This window comes from Lytechinus pictus, chromosome 17 (assembly GCF_037042905.1).
Source record: "Lytechinus pictus isolate F3 Inbred chromosome 17, Lp3.0, whole genome shotgun sequence".
Taxonomy (NCBI): domain Eukaryota; kingdom Metazoa; phylum Echinodermata; class Echinoidea; order Temnopleuroida; family Toxopneustidae; genus Lytechinus; species Lytechinus pictus.
In genome coordinates, this window is record NC_087261.1 from 27,220,752 (window position 1) to 27,241,968 (window position 21,217).

The window sequence follows — 21,217 nt, forward strand, 5'->3', positions numbered from 1 at the left end:
GTCAGTGATCTTGATCCCCGCGCGTCTTCACCCCAAATTTGACAAGCAAAAAAAAGATCTTCACGTTCAAAAGAGGGTACATAAGTCTTTTTTGTTGCATTTTGACATTACAAATTATTAATTTGGCTTCTCAAGGGGGGGGGGCACGTCCCCTGGATCAGTTGTAAATCGTCAGGGGGCAGTCTGCCCCCCCCCCCTTATAGTTGTTCCATGCTGATACAGCGTAGATCAGAGTCTAGATCTAGAGACTAGACTAGAACTAAGATATTTTTTTTAGATCTAGGACTGGTTCTGTATACGGACTAGACATATTAAACCATCATGACCATGGTAAATAAAATCAAACGTAAAGTTCGGAATTTACCGGTTCGAAGTTAACCATGGCATTAGTCGGCTATACTATTAGTATTAGGCATTAGACAGGTCCAGATGAGGTAAAGTTAATGCGCTAGCCTAAGCTAGCCCTAGCCTAGCACATGTCTTGCCATTAATGGCAGCTAGTTTGATAAGTGTTTAAGAATTGGATATGTATATATATAGATCTAAGCCTATAAGGCCTATGTAACTATGTAAGGGTACCGGTAATTTGACGATGCTAATTCATTCTGAGCAACGTGAATGCTTACGATCGGCACTGGTCGAGGCCAAGTCCACGCGCATGCGTACTCTCAATCCGAAGACGCAAGTCATGAATATTCATATGTCGGCCCAGAACTCGGTGGGAAAAATAATTTCGCGCCCGGGGGCCCACTTTCATTGAAGAGTGGATACCAGGCACAACAACGCGTAAAAAGGGAAAGAGTGGGTAAGTACGTTACGTATAGGCCTATGTAACGTTATAAAGGTGTCAAAAACGATGATTAAAATACTGAAAAAAGGGATATATTTCCAATACTTGTAGGGTTTCACAAGCCAAATAATTGTTAAAAGATGCATTTTCATAATCTGGAAAAGACTTGCTTCCCTTTTTTAGGGTACTTTTCGAAACCCCATGGTCGTGCCTGGTATACACTCATCAATGGAAGTAGTCCCTCCGGAATTTTAATCTAACCCCCATTTCTGGGGAAAGTAAAACATAATACCCTTTACATCGTGTGCTAGAGGCGTATCGTTTGTGTAGAAGGAGTGAACAAAAGAAACAAAAGAAACCCGCATGCAAACGTATTGCATACGCTGTGTACATATGCGAAATGGGTTGGGCTAGAGAGGTGATCTGACCCATGGAATCAATTGCCAGTCATCCACCAATAATCCACATTAAATGCAATATCGATTCGATGGACTGTAATGATCTATATCTAAGCCTTAATTTAATAACTTTTTTCTCACTCAATATGTACTCGATTTGTTTGAAAAACCACTTTCTTATCCATGTCATATTCAATGTTAGGTCCTGCATTTCGAATATTTCCAGCCATCAGTCGTAATACATGCATGTATGGCGCGCGGGTGTCGCGGGAAAGAATTTTGCACACGAAAAGCAGATCTGTAGGGCCTGTAACCCCCCTGTAACACAAATCTTAGCATTGATTGTAGAGCAGTTTTCTACGTTTGATTCTATTGACTAGAATGTACAATCAATCTTAAAAATCAAGTGTATGATTAAGCGTCAACTTTTGTGTTAGGGGACCCTAATATTAGCGTCCGTGATGATTGCAAAAGGTGGCAAATATGACTCACGGAACAACGGCGGGACTCGAATACAAAGGTGTGGAAGTGAAAAATACCGCGTCTCTGATGTAACATATTTTCCTCAGATGTGGTGCCAAACTATTCCTTTAACTTGTTTCTAATTATTAAATACATACAGTTGGCGTTCAGTTTGCACTTACTAGGGGTAAACCATGTTAATGTAGCTACTTTGGGCTTTCGCTCAGGAGCATAAACACGATTATAAAAACGCAAACACCTTGATCAAGCTAACGCTCAAGCTGCTCTGATGCTTTAAATGAACAATCAAAATGTTCGCTTTATCATGTTTATGCATACGCTTTTTATCAATAGCTTAATCGTTCAGCAAATGCTATCAGACACTGTTGTTGAGCTTACTAGCAAAAGTAGGCACATTTGCTCAGTCATTTTGATGCATACGGAATCAAGCAAATGCCAAGCAAAGCAATTGCTACTTTTTATGCATCTGACACATTTGTACGGATAATAGGCTATTATATATTCAGTCCAGTTTCCTGGAGTGAATCATTTGCATTGCAAACTACTTGACACCCCTTTTAGATAGCTAGAAAACATCATAGTATTTTTTTTTCAATCGTACTTTAATTTTCTTGAACGTCAAGACTTGATGCGCTGGAATGTCCGTAACAAATACTGTTACTATAAAAAAGGCCACCGCACACCTTTCGACCCGACTGGTCTACGACTGGTCTGCGACTGGGTGAAGGGAGATGAATCGCAAGGTAGTCAGCCGCGACACCGCACATCTTGCGATCCGACTGCTTGTCTGCGACACACGCATGCGCTTTTTGCTTTTCGTCATAGCAACAGAGATAATATTCCGAAAACGGCTTTAAATTAAACCCTGGTTTAAAGTTGTGATTTAACTATGGAGAGCCAATATTGGCACAAGTCCCTAACAGTGCACATTCAATTCAATAACTCATATGACACCCAACTTGTTCATAATTGTCTGGGAATGATAACTGAAGTATTTTTCTTTATTATGAAAGCTAAAGAAAACAAAATAGCAAACATAAGGAATATACACTATAAACTTAATTTTAGAATTGTTGGCTCCCAATAATTTTAGTACAGAGTTAGACCATGGTCTAGGTTAAACCTGACTTCGGGTAGGTGTTTCATGAAAGTTGTCAGCATTGACTAAATTGTCAGCTCTCGGAGCAAATATGCCCCCCCAAAGTAATAGGTTCAGAACCGCTAGCCAATGCAGAATCGGCTTTTTTTCTACGTGTAAACAGAAAGCCGATTCTGCATCGTCAATTGACGCGCATTTCATTTACTTTACCATTATGACGTACTTGTAAACGCACGGAGCCAGCGTTGTCTTTGTTATGACGTACATTGTTGGTGCGCGGATCATTTCAGCCAATCAAAACCTAGGATTTCACTGAAATTGTCATTTGGATTTATCATAACTGCGCAGTGATGCAAAACCAAAAACAATGTGTGTCGAATGTGCTGAAGTTATTGTCAAATAAGGCGCTTAAACCGTCAGAGCTTCAGAGTTACCTAAATATAAAACAATTGAAGGGTGCAGCATCAAAGCCAAAAGAGTGTTTCGAGAGGAAAAGGGCTGGATTTTATTCACAACAGAACACTTGTGTACAGATGGGAGGGGGGCTCTTGGCCCCAGATATTTCATGAGCAAAAAAAAACAAGAGAAAAGGAAAGAAAAGAAAAGAGATAAGGGTGAAATATGATATTATTTTTTTAATATTGCGTCAAAATATATCATAAACTTGGATTTTGTAATAAAATGTCGAAATTTTTGCTTGCTAGCCATGCTTGCTCGCAACATTTTATTAATTATACGCGATACGCCATATCAAGCCCCCTACATTTTTTTTGCTCATTACGCCACTGCAGCAGAAGATCATAAATTTACGCACTAATATGCTCTTTATAATTGTCGAGACAATCTTTGAGTCGAGACAAGAAGTCATATCCTTCTTTTTTTTAAAGAAAGTTTGGTAGGTGGGCCTCGAACAAAATCTGAGAGTCAAAGTGGTCCTCGAGTAAAAAAGGGTTGAGAAGCACTGCTAATACGTATAAATAATTGAATAAGAAGGAGCGATGCTGAGTTTGGTATTGTACAAAAAGGGTTATGAGAAAGTAGAGGAAGAAATTGTTTTTGGACCGGCAAAATCATATTAATATACCTTTTCCCATCAAGGATAACCCACGAATACTTTCGAAAGAAAAGCCTGGCATATTTTTTTATACGATCAATCGTCACGTTTGGGGATGGATTTATATTTAAAAATCAACTATTGTGGATCGAAGAAGAGGAAATGGGGGACATGTTATTGCAGTTTATCGAAATTCAATGGCAGTTCCCAGAATCGTCAAATTTTCTTTTTGAATGAATTATTATAAAGCAACAAAAGGAACGCCTCTGGCTGTCTCACCTGCATCACGCGATTCAATATAGCAGCAGTGCTGACTTTGAAAACTACTATAAAATAAATAATTAAAAAAACACCATTCATATAATGATACAATACTACATGTACGTTCATTGACATTTGACCTTGATCATGTGACCTAAAACTTGTCAGTGATACTTGATTACCCCTATATCCACATTTTATACACTATATCTATAAACTTTGAAAGTTATGACAGCAATTTAATAATTACCTCTAAAATGGCCAGAGTTCAATTACCTTAAATGAACTTAGACTTTGGTTATGTGACCTGAAACTTGCATGAGATGTTCAGTGATACTTGATGACTCTTATGTCCAAGTTTTATGAATCAGATCCATAAACTTTCAAAGTTATGATGGTAATTCAACAGATACCCCCCCCCCCACATGGCCAAAGTTCATTGACCTTTGACCTTGGTCATGTGAACTGAAATTCGCACAGGATGTTCTGTGATACTTGATTACTCTTATATCCAAGTTTTATGAACTAGACCAATAAACTTTCAAAGTTATGATGGTAATTCAACAAATACCCCCAATTTGGCCAAAGTTCATTGACCCTAAATGACCTTTGACCTTGATCATGTGACCTGAAACTCGCACATAATGTTTAGTGATACTTGATTACTCTTATATCCAAGTTTTATGAACTAGACCAATAAACTTTTAAAGTTATGATGGTAATTCAACAAATACCCCCAACTTTGCCAAAGTTCATTGACCTTTAATGACCTTTGACCTTGGTCATGTGACCTGAAACTCGCACAGAATGTTCAGTAATACTTGATTATTCTTATGTCTAAGTATCATGAATCAGATTCATAACCGTTCAAAGTTATGATGGTAATTCAACAGATACCCCCAATTTGGCCAAAGTTCATTGACCCTGAATGACCTTTGACCTTGATCATGTGACATGAAACTCGCACATAATGTTTAGTGATACTTGATTACTCTCATATCCAAGTTTTATGAACTAGACCAATAAAATTTCAAAGTTATGATGGTAATTCAACAAATACCCCCAACTTTGCCAAAGTTCATTGACCCTAAATGACCTTTGACCTTGATCATGTGACCTGAAACTCGCACATAATTTTTAGTGATACTTGATTACTCTTATGACCAAGTTTCATGAACTAGGTCTATATACTTTCTGAGTTATGCTGTCACTTCAAAAACTTAACCTTCGGTTAAGATTTGGTGTTGACGCCGCCGCCGTCGCCGTCGCCGCCGCCGTCGGAAAAGCGGCGCCTATAGTCCCACTCTGCTATGCAGGTGAGACAAACATGACGCACGTTTAGTTACCCATGAATTATCCTCGCACATCCTAACATAAGGGGAACAGCATAACATGGAACGAGAAGCATGGTCAGACAAAAAAGAATGAAAATGGTGCACATGATTGAAATATTCATATATTTTATACATGATGGTTTTCAGATACCACGGAAATAATTTTTGACAAATAAATTGGGAGTTGGGGAAATTACCATCGAAGTTGAAAAGCGAGTTATTATCATAATCACAATTTGCGCGTGAAAAGAATCATGTTTTGCACAATGCAGGTATGAAATGGGCCTTATCCTTATTTAAAAAATGACAAAATTATTTGATGACTCAAATATTACCTAAACTACTGCAAATACACACAGGCGATTTGTGTCAAATTATTATTTCTTATGACCAGGACAAGGACTAGGCATATTCTTGTAATAAATGCATAAAAGAATCTTACCAATATTACAATGATCTCCTGTCCACCAGTCGTCACAGATACAGAATGCAGTCGTCTCATCAATGCATAGCCCTTCGTCCATTATGCATGAAATATGCCCATGATCTCCACAGTGTAGTATCTCTAGGTTGTGATTTCAAACATGTTTTTTTTTAGAGAGAAAATGCTATTATTGCGAATTACACTTTTTACTATTATCTTTTTTTGTTCTTTTCACTTATTCTAAAAATCTCAAAATTCCCAATTTCGAAAACATACCGATTTATTTATGATTAATTAACTGAAACATAATATTCCAGCGACAGTGGCCCAATGATATTTTGATACAGGCGTGGTGGCAGCTTAACAGAAACCAAAGGTAGCCTCACTCATTTTTTTTTAATAGAAATAAACAATAGGGATATTAGAGGTTTTTATGCCTCTGTTACATTAATTTAAGCGTCGGATTTGAAGTCGGCCCCACTCCCCACTTTTGAGCCGCATTCACGCCTACCCCCCCCCCCCCCCTGATACACAGTCACGGTCTGTGGCCTGCAATTGTGTGTATGCACTTAAAGGAGAATGAAACCCTTGAAACCAGCTGAATCCATATCAAAGAGAAAAATCAAAGAAACATATTGTTGAAAGTTTGAGGAAGATTGAATGAATAATAAGAAAGTTATGAGCATTTGAATGTCGAGATCACTAATGCCATGTAGATCCTCCAATTGGCAATGCGACCAAGATCTGTGATGTCACACACGTACAACTCCCTCATTACTTAAGTACTTATTTCACTTATATTCTCACTTTTATAGAGTCTATCAGAAGGTGAGGTGTTCTCTTTATGAGAGGACAAGTACAGATGTTTCACAACATTACATCATTGATGAATCGTTTGTCATATGATTAGATTGAGCAAAAAAAGATGTTTTGGTGAATATTTTCAGTGTCCAAAAGGGGAGAGTTGTTCATCTGTGACATCATAGATCTGGTCGCATTGCCAATGGGAGGATCTCCATAGCATTAGTGATCTCGACATTCAAATGCTCATAACTCTTCTATTGCTAGTCCTATTTTACTCAAACTTTTGTTGATCTTATTCTTTGATTTTTCTGCTTTCACGAAAGCTAACTTGCTCCAAGAATTTCATTCTCCTTTAAGTCTCGCAGCTTTATGTCGCCTTTTACGTGAAAAGCGTCACCTGACTTTTTATGTAACCATCGTGCATTGCTTTTTTGGCACGGCTCGTAGCATTCGAACCAGCCAGCCTGAATCCACTTGGGAGCGAGCGGAGCGAGTAAGCTAAGTACATCGTTAACGCGTCTGTCTGTCGAAACAGAAGTCGTGGTTTCGGATCCACCCTGGTAGGATAACCGTTTAACACCCCCATACTGGCCAGACCTCTATTTGTGTACCCCCTTCCCTTCTATCTTCCGTTTCCTCCTTCCCCATCCCCTCTTCCCAAAATTGTCTGTATGTTACACAACTTGGAAAATGAATAGAAGTGAACGCCCGCAAGCTGCACCCCCCCCCCCCCCCGTTCACACCCGATCGATTCCAGAATTCTGATAGTTGAACAGTCGTAGATTGATAAAGCGCTATATAAATGCCAATTATTATTATTATTAACTCTAGCGAAAGTCAGCCAAGAACACTGAAACATCGTGAAATTAATGCAATAAAAACATGAATTCCTTAACCTTATTTTATTGATATCGATCATAATGCCAAGCAAATTATCTTACATTTCTAATGTAAGATAATGGCAGTTTATCTCTACATATTACACTACGATAAAAAACGAATTTTTGAGTAAAATGATTTGAGAGAGCAAGTCTTCTTACTGTCAAAATTTCAAATTTTAAAGTCGAGTAGAAATAAAGATTAAAGAGCACCGTTGACTCAAATATATTCTTGCGGACTGCTTGGAAGTCTCACTAAAATTGCAATGTGTGCTTATCTTATCCATGACAATGTTAAGTGAACCCTCAACTTCAAACGCTGTTTTCTCCTTATTTTTCGAAACTCTCGCTTTGTTTCTTCTGCATTTAGCAATCAATCAAATTATTATTTTATTGACAAGTTTTGTGTCATTCAAAAGCTAAGGATATGCTTTACTACAAAAATCATTAAAATTATAAGAAAATAACATTGGGTGACTTATTGTGTGTGTGTGTGTGTGTTTTTTTTTTTTTTTTTTTTTTTTTTGGGGGGGGGTTCATAATAAAGGACCCGGCTTCTTCCTGAATTGTCTTGCCTGAACCCAGCCTACACCCCCTTTGGGGGTACAACAAATTTGATGATAGATCGATTGACCAATAAAGGTAAATATAAGTCTGCCCAGTATTGATAGTAGATTTTTTTTAACTGCAAGTTACATTTTTGACATTTTTTAATTCTTACCAATTTCACACAAGGTGCCAATATATTCGAGAGGGCAGTCGCAAGAAAAACCATCTTGTATGTTGATACATAAGCCCCCGTTCATGCAAGCAGACGGGAAATCAGCACATTCATCAATATCTGTATAAAAATTAATTCGAATTGTGTGTACCAATAGAAACAAAGAGTAAATCGCGCGTTGAATTATAAACTAGAAACAAAAGGTTCTATAGCTAAGGCAGCAAGCTTAGATTCACTTTCTTACATTGCAGTTTAAAGCCAAATTTCTTTGGAAGATATGACATCCACACACATCCTCCCATACACACTCACATGTTATATACTATCAACAATATATACACGAACAATATGTACCATCAATCTGTCAATGAATTATGACTTTACCATGTATCCTCCAAATTTTTTCAACGATTATTATTTTTTTAGAATAGCGTATAAGCAACAGTGGCAGTAACACAGCAGTAATACAAACCCTAAAAATATCATCATACTATTATCATTATTATATGATATTACCATTATCATGATTATTATCCGACCTTATATATCAAAGTGATGATTTATTTACCAATGTCGCACTGTTCTCCTGTCCACCCCTCGTTACAGGCACATGTTCCATATGTTCCATTCACGCATTCTCCGTTTATACACCGAATAAAGCAATCTGTTATCTCTGAAGGTCAGATGGATATAGGTACACCTATTGTTACATCATTATCAATTGTTGAATTAAGAATAAAACCAATACAAATATTTATTGACACTTAATGATAGTTATTGACGGTAATTGAATGCATGTGACGTTGGCACTGCTACTGATTTAGAAACGAGTGATAAGACAAGGGACGACATTATAGCTGATTGCCTATTTCATAAGAGTTTCAAACACTAGGGTCTTAATTCTAACACCTTAATGCCACCACAAACCTTAGACCGGTGCAAAATCCGATTCTTGAACAAATCGCATTTTGCCCATTTTCTAAAAATGTATTTTTTTTAATTTGAGGTCAAAATTAACTGAAGGAATACCAAAATACCATTTGGATGATTGCAAGCCTTTATTTGTGAGTAAAGGCCAATTGGTTTCAAATCGTAGCCAGTTGTGCGATAGCTATGACGGCTTTACGACTCGGTATTATATTTGCTTTTATTATAATAAGAAAGATAGCATAGTTTAGAACATTACAAAGTAAAATATTCTATTATGTTTTATTCCAAAATCGGATCGCAGATTTATCGTAAACTGTGCGGGGGCTCTAGACTGAGGTCCTCCATGGACACTAACTAGTGCTAGCCTTACCCAGTTTAACATTGCTTAAAAAAGACATCCAATGAATGTGTCAGCATTTAAGGGTAATCAGTTTGGAAAAGTAGAGTAACTGTGGACATTACTCACAGGTAAAGGCTGTACAAAAATCAGGCTTCACACATACATACATTACATGTATATTCAGAATAAATAAGGAATGTTGAAATCTAAAAATGAAAGGGCGCCATGATCTAGTGGTTTTTCACCCTCGCCTGTCAGTCAGACGGTCGCGAATTCAATCGGCGCGATGTCATGCTTTTCGTCAGCAATAACTTGAACAATACAAAGTATATCTAAAAGCCCACCTCCTTCAGAGTGTTAAACTAAGATAGGTTCAATCAATGTTTATGTTAATATTTTATGTTTACAATGTACATTTAATGTCTATTTTTTATATAAACGATTCTACCCATATTTTCCGCTTTTCCTCACGCTTAGAGACCCTTAGATGTTATACGTTTATTAAGAACCGTACTATTAATATTATCAAACAATTCTGGCTTATATTATTGATCGGATGATGAGGATAGCAATACACGTTTGCAAAAAAAACATTCAAATATGGATGTGTGGGTGTGAGGGTGCGTGTGTGAGGGTTTGCGAGATGGTGTGCGTGTGTGTGTGAAATTATGCTAATACAGCAAGAAAGCTGGAGACGTAGCCTGGTCTTGGTTTCATCAGATTTTATTTCACGCTTTCGGCCATCGGGTCTTCGGAAGAAGCTTCATCCTTGAAGAAGATATATGCCTACCGAAAATATGGAAAGTCTATCAAAACTCCTTAATGGCAATGGAAATAATCATTACTCGTGAATATTATTTTCTTATTTCTGATATATCGTCATATATATATATATATATATATTTTACAACACATAACACTTGGCAGGGACCTTGTGGGGGAGGGTACACACAACCGCAAAGAACTCATGGACAAGACAGTGTGTAATTATTCAGAGTGTACGCACACACACACACACACAGTCACATGTGTACCACATCTTGGTGACTGTGTTCTTTCAAGCAAGGGATATCCATGTAAAATATTCACTAGATCGATCCTTCTGTTAATCATCTTTAAAAGGCACACAGCACATTTGTATAAAGCTCGATCGCATCGCTTCCTTGCATACATACATGCATCTTTCTGAACATTTTACGTAGTCTTACCCCGCCCTCTTGAAATTATCATCTACGTACGACCATTAAAGAACTGGATATTAAAGATTTAGCATGTTGCAAACATTTAATGGAATGACAAACGCTTATAATGAAAAAAAAAGTTACTGATGTTATTTTTTTGGTGATATATAGTTGTCACAGTTTTATTTCTAAGAATTCGAAGTCCTTTGCAAACATTCATGTTCTTGAAAATATACCCGCTTACCAATTTCGCATCTGTCCCCCATGAATGCCGGAGCACAGATGCAGATGTAACCGTTCCGGTCATCAAGACACTCTCCATCGTTAAGGCAAGGATGCGGCCAAACCTCACATTCGTCGATATCTGTAAAGAAATATGTATTTTTGATGATGATGATAATAATAATGATAATTATAACAATAATAATAATGATGATGACAATAACAATAATAATGATAGTAATATTGAAAGTATTGACAAAAAATGGAAATGATGTCTGTTAAACCAATTGTCTATAATTATTAGACAAACGGGCTACAGAACAAGTTTTAATAAATCAATCGATAGCCTCTTTGAAATGACTGTTTGAAGGTTAAATACAAATTCAAGACTCGGTGAAAGTAATCCGATTTGTATATAAAACAATGCCCTCGCAAACGCATCCTTTCAAAGGATGGGGTTCCCGTTAACGCGATGCGACGCTACCTACAGAAAATGTACATTTCCCTTAGTAAACGGCGAGTAACTTTGTCGCAAGGTAGGTATATCTTTTTTATACACTATACAAGACAAAGCGGAGTGAAACGTTCACCAAATATAGGCCTACTCAATGTTTGCACTTCAAAAACGATAGAAATTATTCGAAGGGAATTTGCTTTCTATTACTATATTTAATCCCCTTTGTATTGCCATATATTTCTGGTTTCCTTTTCTAAGAGTAGCCTATTCTATTCTATGAACATTTGTCAGTTGGATTTTAGGCAATATTACAGTATCAAAAGGAAAAAAAGAGTTGAAGAAAAAAAAATACATTACCAGCATCGCAGTTTTCTCCAGTCCAACCAGGTTCACAGCCACAAACTGATCCCGCTATCCCATCGATACATTGTCCGTTGATACAGGTTGAATTGGTGCATCCTGGTACCTCTGTTAGAAATGTTCAAGACAATGATTTACAGAGCTAACCCAAATAATTGACCGAAAAATTAATACTATGTTTTTTTTGTGAATAATATAGAATTATTATGAATGCAGTAAGCAGTGGTGTCCCCGGCCGACTGCCCTCAAGTCAAGCGGGGCAATCATTTTCTGAAAAACTTTTTAAAAAGCTAAAAGAATACAAGAATAAATGAATTAGATAGATAAAAAAAATGCTAGTGGATTTTATATCCAACTTTTTTTCTTTGTTGTTTGAATATTCTAGAATATTCACATAAAAAAGACTCAAAACCAACTGTTGGTATATCATTGGTAATAATATTTGGTCGGTGTGGAATCAGTTTTAGCAGGTGATACTGTGGCATGAATGGGGGCGTCGTGGCTTAGTGGTTCTGACTCTCGTCTTTCAATCTGAGGGACGTGGCTTCAATTCCCAGCCATGGCGTGTTTTCCTTCAGCAGGAAATTGACCCACATTGTACTGCACTCAACCCAGGTGAGGTGAATGGGTACCCGGCAGGAAAATTCCTCGAATGCCAGAGCGCCCGTAGACAGCACGGCTATGGCCGGGGTAATAATAACATTATTGTAATGCGCAATTGAGTATAATAATTTTTATGTAGAAAATTGAGCAATAAAAATGTACAATTTTTAATCATTTTTATGACTGGTGTGTCACCTGTTTGGCAATGCGTTCCATTGTAGCCTGTCATACAAGAGCAGTTGTATCCATTGACGGAATCCTGACAAGTCCATCCATTCTGACACGGCGAGCTCGCACATTCATCGATATCTTAAAAGAGACATAAATACAATAAATGAATGAATGAATGATTATATGAATAAATAAACGAAAACTCCATTTCAAAATGCCAATTCCAAATGATTTTAATTTTAACTCTAAAGAAATCATTTTGAATTGACATTCAATAAATTAAAGTCTTCTTTTATATTTTCTTATTAACATGGGCCAATAGGTGGAACATCGTGAATTCAAGTATAGTAAATATCCATGCATACATATACCAGGGGTGGTAATCTGAGATCCATTTAAGCTCAGATAAAATAAAATATTATATCTCAGTCAAAATCAGTGAGATAATATATACCCTTAAAATCTTTCCGAATAGGTATTCTTCATTTTATCTCTGTAAGACACACCTATTTTTAAAACAATATCCAATTAGAAACGCGCTTGTATAGCTCTCTCATATCCACAGAGATACGATCTTACGTATAAGCTCCCGAAGGGAGCTAGAGAGGGAACTCTTTCCGCGCGTTTTTATTTCCCATAGGTTTTGTACATAGCCAACATGGCTGCCGGCGGACAATTTGAAGGTTGATTTTGGAGGGTCAATGTTTTATTCATGAGAATGACGTCAAAATACGCATAATGCACTTGTATGATTGGATAAAACGCTAATGTTTTATTCATGTACTCATGCATTAAACATTTTTTTCCGTCCCACAATTCCCTACGATATCTGTGCGAAGTGTCGTTCTTTTGGACTCTGCGAATTCCAAGTTTCTGAAACGAAATAGCTAGACTAATTATCTGTTTATAGAATTGATGTTCGAAATCATGGTTTCTGAGTGAACTTCATTGGAGCAGAAAATCTTGGAGGGAACATCAATACTATTCTAATGACATTCCATATGAATAAGAGTAAGTTACGCTCATTTTCATTTTTTGATCTCACTTGCAAATTGTAAAAAAAAATGATGTGTTTGCCGGGGTTCGGGACTCATCCTGTATTACGTACTATGTAAACCTCAATTTCAATATTTCTTTTGCCTGACTTCCAAATAAGTGTGATCATTGAGACTTTCTCAAAAATACTATTTAGGGGTCTAGTATAGAGTATAGTTTGTCGTAGATCTAGACATTCATCGGAATGCTTCATATAGGTCCAAAGTAAACCTATATTTCAGTTTTATTGTGATTAGACAATTATCAGGGGTAGATGTGAACTTGTTTTCCGACCTCCTGTTGTCGATTTTAGGCCTATTCAAATTTAGGTCAATGTAGGGATATGGTCAGAGCGGGATCCGGCCTTTGATATCGCCGGTGCTAGCCGGCTAGCAAGATTGTCGATGTAGTCATGGGGTATGAGAATCGCGGGGACGGACTAGGCCCATGCAAACTTGAAGTTGAAGTTTAGCACTTTAGGCCTAGTCCGTCCCCGCTATTTCATCTTCATATGAATACGTATACCATACCCAGTTGTGTGTCCGGACGATTAATTTTAGAAAGTCATTTGGAAAAATTTACAAGCGAAGTTTCATCAATTTTTAGTACAAAATGTTAGGAAATATTATAGAGAACAAAATAGAAGATGATTACAACTATTGAATTCATATTTTTAGTGTAATCCAAAGACAAAAAAGAAGGCTTCAAAAATGTAAAGTGTCTGGACACCCGACCCCCATCCTATAATTCTCAGCAGTTTCTTTTATTCAGGAACGTTTTACTTCAGAATAATTGATTTAGCATGTGTCTGTTAGTCTTAGATTTAAATGAAATGGCGTAGCCTGCCCTAGACCTAAATCAAGTCTCTATTTGAACAGGATACCCTGGGCCTGGCCTGGGGTAGTATTCTGAAAACAATACTTCATTCAAATGTGATGTGATTCTTTATTATACTGGCCCAGCATAGACCAGATCCTGATTCAGCTATACAGCTGTAGCAATATGTGGTTGGAATCATTTTACTTTTATAAACAGAGTGAGGTAGGCCTATAGTATATGCCTCTATGAGTATGACTACGTGAACCTTTATGATAGAGAATGAAGTTTTGGGTCCAGATAAAAAAAAAATTCTAGTTTGGAATATTCATACATAGGCCTGAGATATGGGCAGCTGGAAATTTTAAAAATATTGTTTAAGAAGAGTAATTTTATTTATCTCCTCTAAAACTCTAAACTTTAAATTGTTAATTGCAGATCCAATGGGACCAAGTTCTTAGCAGTTCACACCCAGTCAGAAGGACAAAATTGAGAACCATGCAGATCAGCAAGTGTGAGTTACAATCTAATGAGGAACAGGATATCTGAATGGAAAAATTGCAAGGTATGCTTGCTGTTTTGATAATATACAGGCTGTATAAGCTCATCACCCCCCCCCCAAAAAAAAAAAAAAAAAAAAAATATTCCCCCTTTTTTTTAGGGGGGGGGGGGTTATGGCCAATTGTGCTGAAACATGATGCGATATCATGTAATGTTAAAGTTCCATTGCGAGTTAATATTTGTTTGAATTCTGATTCACCAGTATTTTCATTTTCACCACTGCCAACTAATTATCCATATCTCCTGTCTATACATACATGTGCATAAAAACCCAGATATTAACTGTTTTCACAAAATTCTGATAAATATTTGAATTAATTTGCACTCTTTATTATCAAAACATACTGTAAATAGTTATAATGATCTATGAATTTATCTGGATGTAAGACAAAAGTGACTGCATGTGCTAAACTTGTTTTATCACTGAAGAGTATAAAATAGAGTTTACATCTTTTTAATAAACTGGACTGGATGAGTAAGAATAATTTACAGCTTATTTTGTTCTTTTCTCTTTTTTTTACCATGCAGGTTTCCCACTTCCCAAGCTGTTTAAGTACTGGTATCACAACAAGTGCCAAGAAGAAATATGAAGGTCAAGTTAATAAAAAGTAGTTACTTCATTGCGATAACACATTAAAAATGAATTAATTTGAAATAAATATATTAATAAAGCATTGAATGTTACTTAAACTACACATCTGTAGAAAAGAGTGCAGTACAGTTCAGGTTCATCACAGGGGCTGCAGAACGGTTTTCAAAGTGGGGGGGGGGGGGGCTGACCATGCAAACAATCACAATCGTATGGTCATTTTTACGTTTTTGTACATGGTTTTGGAAGCCCCCCCCCCCCCCCCCCCCCACTTCCGCGGCCCCTGCATCACCGGGCAATGACATTGAAGTACCGTATACAAGTTTTGGTACAAAATTTCACACAAAATACAAGTAAGAAATATTTTTCCAACGGGCAAATGTATCACCTTTTATTGATATTTTATACTTCTACTAGTTCTTAGTAGTTTTCATGAAAATAAATATTATTTTCCAGTCTAAAGGCCTATTCAATATCAGAATATGTCTTTCTTTAGTGACATACTTAGGGTTGTAAATAAGACAAAAATATTGTATTTTGAAAAAAAAATCATGCATAGCTAAATGATAATAAAGGTGATCTGAAGATTAAGAAATAATGTTAGTATCACTCCTGGACTTCATTTCATAAACAAGTTATTACTATTGTAATCTTGTCATGACAATTATCATTGTAACAGGGCTGAGCAAATAATTAAGGTTTTTATGTTAGCTGCAACAGGCTGGGGGCAAAGTTACCATGATTACAAGTCTTCATAATGCTTGAATAATTATGTAGGGTTATTAAGTTGCATTTATTGTTATCTAACTTATTAAAAAACATTTGAAGTGGGTTACCACTGCAAAAATATATAAATGAAGAGTTGCGTTGCAAAAGGGGTTAGGTCCACCTTGGACCATTCCGAGAAAAAACATGTTTTTTTAAATTTTCACTTATTGCAATATTCTTATGATATATTTTTTTAAAAATTATCATTGTGGACCTAACCCCTTTTGCAAGTAAACTGAAATGAATCCAATCTCTTTTTATTAAAAAAGTGATTTTTCTTTGCCACTTTCATTCACGTTTTCATTTGAATTTCAAATTGTCTTTGGTATCATCAGAGTGACTAAAAATTTAGAGGTTTAGAGACAGAAAACAATAAAATTTATGAAAAATGGACCTAACCCCTTTTGACAAATGAATTCTTCAGAAGAGTTTAGTTGCAAAAGGGGTTAGGTCCACTCATTTTTTAATTCTCCCATATTGCAATATTCTTATGCGAAACTAAATTTTCATGATACCATACCACGAGAACATAAAATTGGGTATAAAAGAAATTTACCTGTCTTCATATTTTTCAGATATTCTTTAAAAAAAAATCCTGTGTGGACCTAACCCCTTTTGCAACTAAACTGAAATGGACCTAACCCCTTTTGAAAAAAAGTGATTTTTCTTTGCCATTTTAGTTCACTTTTTAATAGGAATTTCAACTTTTCTTTGGTATCATCTTATAGAGCTACTAAAAATCTATACATTAAGACATAAAAATCAAATTTGATGAAGAATGGACCTAATCCCTTTTGCAAGTGAGCTCTTCAAATATACTATATTTTAAAAATAGATTGAATTCTAACCACAGTGACAGCAGACAAAATCAAATTTTGTTAATGATTGGCTAATGTATTGATTCGGGAAGGCACTCTTTAGGTGGATTCTGGCATTGTGCCCCCCCCCCCTTTTTTTTTACGAGGAGTGCTCTCACATCAGTAGACCATTTCTTGTCAGCAAATTTGAAAGGAATTTACCAAATTTTTTTAGTGACAAACTTTTTTGGAAAAAAATAAACGAATATCAAAGATTTTCATGCTCTTTTATGAAATCTTGGATACATCCCTGATATCAACTATAGGCTCATCGAGATTCTTTGAATGAAATTTTAACAAACATTGTACAATTTAGAAAAATGTACCCACCCCATACTACCCCCACCCAGTAACAGCCTTTTTTTTTAGCTACGCATTGCCTTTATTCTTTAAAATACAATTGAATGCTTGGTAGACTGTAATTATTATTGTTATGTTAATGTCAATGTTTTCGAAAATGGATTCCTTAATAAACATATTAATTTTGAATTAAATTATTTGATCTTGGTAATTTTCATTTATCAATTAATTTAATGATATATTGCTGCCGAAATATGTTATGCTCAAATGGTACAAGATGTTGCACTGTACTGAAATGTGATGATGCTACTGTTACATGAGATCAAACAGCAGTCAATTAAAATATTATTCAAGAGAAATAAGGATAAAAGTGGGAAATAGAAGTAAAATGACAGGAGAATTGTTTACTTGTATGCATATAGTTGTATGTGTCAGTTTCTGAGAGAGACAGATCGACAGACAAAAAGAAGGGGGGGGGGGCGTTTGTGAAAAATCTGTTGTTTTGAAAGAAATTGCAGAAAAATTCCTGTTTTATGAATTTACAGAATGATTCTGTTATTGCTTCCTGCAAAATAATTTTCCCCTGTAAAATCAGGGTTTTTTTTAACAGTATAGCCTACGATCGGTTTGCTCTCTTGCCTATTTAATTTTGAGAACCCCGTCCCCCCCCCCTGTAAACTATGGTATATACCTAGGTCATACCGAGGTTTTTTACCTGACTGCTAAGAAAGCACAAATGCCTGTGAGCAAGCAACCAGGGGACCAACGGCTTAAGGTCCTCTCCGAGGGACCTGGGCCCGTATTCCATAAACGAGATAAGCATGCTTAAGTCAAAAATCTAAGCATTTTGTCTTAGTTTTCTGTCTAAGACAAAATTCTTAGCCAAAACGCGTATTCCATAAAGAATTGGCTAAGAATTTTGTCTAAGAATTTGGCTAAGAATTTTTGCGCGACTAAGACAGATTTAGGATGAATGGCTAAGTAACTTTTCTTAAATATGCAGAGTCTGTATTTCATAAATTCTACATGGCTAAGAATTTTGCCCTAACTTTAAGACAGTGGTGAGTTGTCTTAAATGCTTTAAGACAACGTTTAAATCCAACAAATCATGGCCAATTTTTTTTTAGAATTCATACCTATATTGCATTTCGAGCTACTTCCTCAGTTTTCAACCAATTTTCATGAAATTTGGAACACACATTGGTCTTAAGGTAAGGAGGTGTAAGAATTTTTTTTTTGCTTTTTCAGAAATTGTGTTGCCATGGTAACAGTATATTATGGCCAAAATTTAAAATTTAAATTACTTCATCGGTTTTCTACCAATTCTCATGAAAGTTGGCTCACACATTGGATTTGAGGAAAAGATGTGCAAGACACAATTTTGCATGTGTCGGAAATTGTGTTGCCAAGGTAACGGTATATTAGGGCAAAAATTATGTAAAAATCTTGCAGTTCCAACGACTTCTTCAGTTTTTAATCAATTCTCATGAAATGTGGCACAAACGTTAGTCTTGATGTGAAGATGTGCAAAGTATATTTTATGCCTTTATAAAAAATTGCGTTGCCATGGCAACAAATAAAATAACAAAAACTAGATGAAAATCTTGTAATTTGAATTACTTTATCAGTTTTCAACTGGTCAATTCTCCTAAAATGTTGGCGCACACAATAGTCATGAGTTGAAGATGTCTAAGATATACTTTTGCCTGTATCAGAATTCGTGTTGCTATGGTAACAACATATTATATAAAGAAATTAGGTGAAAATCTTGTGGTTTGAATCCCTTTATTAGTTTTACCAATTCTTATAAAAGTTGGCTCACACATTGATTTTGAGGTGTAGATCTGCAAGACATATATTTGAAAATTTGTTGCCATGGTAACAGCATATCAGATCAATAAATGTGTAAACAGCATGATGTGTATTGAACTACTTCTTCATTTTATGACATTGGCCTATATGTCCATGAAATGTAGGTTTTGAGCTAAAATAATCTGCAAGACACATTTTCTCATTCATCAAAATATGTGTTTGTATGATAACTACATGTATACGCCAAAAAAGATTTAGACAATGGTCAATGCTAACTTTTGTTTGGCTACATAGAGAACTACATGTAGCTGAGGGCTTAGTTCTAGTTTTTTTTTTTTTTTTTTTTTTTTTTTTGGGGGGGGGGGGCTAGACCTCAAGATTTCGAACTACAGCCCCTAGTTTAGATCTAAGCCTAGATCAAGATTCTTTAGTCCTAGAAATAACCCAATGCTAGATCCCTAGCCTACTTCCTTTCTCAGGCCTAACGTTAGATGAGTAGAACTAGACTAGATCTAGCCTACATTTACTATTTTTAGATCTAGAATCTACATTGAGATAGAGTCTACAAGTCTCTAGATCTACACCTATTACTATGACCCTATGTACACCTAGATTGGTATAGTTCTAGATCTAGATAGGGTCTAACTTTTAGTCTAAGTGAGTAAGTCATTTAGTCTAGATCTAGGCCTAGGTTAGAGATTTCTAGATCAAACAGTAGACTAGATCAGCCAGTCCTAACGTTAGGGCCACCGGATAGGCTAGAAATAAAATCTAGAATGAATAGAAGAAAGCACAGGCTAGGCCGCCTAGGCCCTAGATCTAAATTCTTATATAAATCTAGGCCCTAGTCTAGACTGAGCTGTTGCCAGTGTTGGTCTAGGTTTAGGCCTGTTTTCTAGTCCTGGAAACCTAGATCTAAACAAGTCCTCAAAATGTATAAAATAAAAACTCCAAACAAACAGATGGACCTAAAGCAGGAGTAGATCTAGATAGATGTCTAGACTACTACTAGGACTAGATCTAACTTTAGGCATAGGCCTAGTTGGCAAGCAATGCATAGCGATATATCTAGCACTGTTGACAGGAATAACCGTCGTTTCTGGGGATTTATTTAAAAGTTTCTGACATTTACTGTCATATCACATTGGTGAGACTAGGCCAACGTAACGTTAGACTGTTTAGTGTCGTACTCGTAATACTAAAATAGCGGAACAACCAAAATACAGTCGGAGACTGAAGCTTTTGGTCTAGGCCTAAGTCAGATCTATTCTAGACATACATGTAAATCTAGATAGATCTATCCCTGTCTTAATTAGGCTATTAAGCCAGGCTAAGTCCTGCATGTTCTAGGCCTAGACCAATACTAATATAGGTCTATCGTTAGATCTAGGCCTAGTATGTAGCTTCAGTCTCAGTTGCTCCACTACGGCACTAGACTAACAAAGTTACGTTTTGCTTCAGCCTTCAGGAAAGTAAAAAGTAAAAACAATGTTCAATTCTCCTCCAAACAGACGGATATTAGTTGTAGATCTTGGGCCTAGGCTAGATCTAGGCCTAATGTTAGACCCAAGACTAGTCTCAAAAGTTACAAATGTTTTCCCTTAGACCCTAGGTCTACTTCAACTGAAGTAGAATAAAGATGTCGAGAGGAATCTACCCTATCCCATTTAGATTTTGACAAACAATACATGAAAAGTAATGAATGGGACTGATACATAAAAAACTGTGCAAGTCACTCGGTTTGGGATTGAAATGTTTTGGTAATTAAAAAAATATAGAATAATCTGAATAAAGAATTCTTACCATATATGGGTGATGAATGCTCTTCTTTTACTACAATAGTTGTAATTAGTTTCAATAAAATCAAACTTGTTAAGAAAAAACAACTTCAATGACATTTTTGCTATTTTGTTGCAGTCACCCCTGCAGCAGTTTAGAAGGTCATAGCATTTGACTTTGAGACTTTGGC

General features: G+C 36.2%; 1 protein-coding gene across 1 annotated transcript in view; it reads right to left on the reverse strand.

The window, feature by feature from the left end:
- LOC135157366 (deleted in malignant brain tumors 1 protein-like) overlaps positions 1-12,332 on the reverse strand; it is a 49,853-nt gene extending 37,521 nt beyond the window's left edge. Inside the window, exons 1-3 of the mRNA XM_064112614.1 lie at positions 12,254-12,332; positions 11,734-11,844; positions 10,942-11,061 (exon numbers count right to left, since the gene is read on the reverse strand). Coding sequence (XP_063968684.1) covers positions 10,942-11,061; positions 11,734-11,844; positions 12,254-12,332 — 310 coding nt within the window. The remainder of the gene's footprint in view (positions 1-10,941; positions 11,062-11,733; positions 11,845-12,253) is intronic.
- Positions 12,333-21,217: the final 8,885 nt, after the last annotated feature.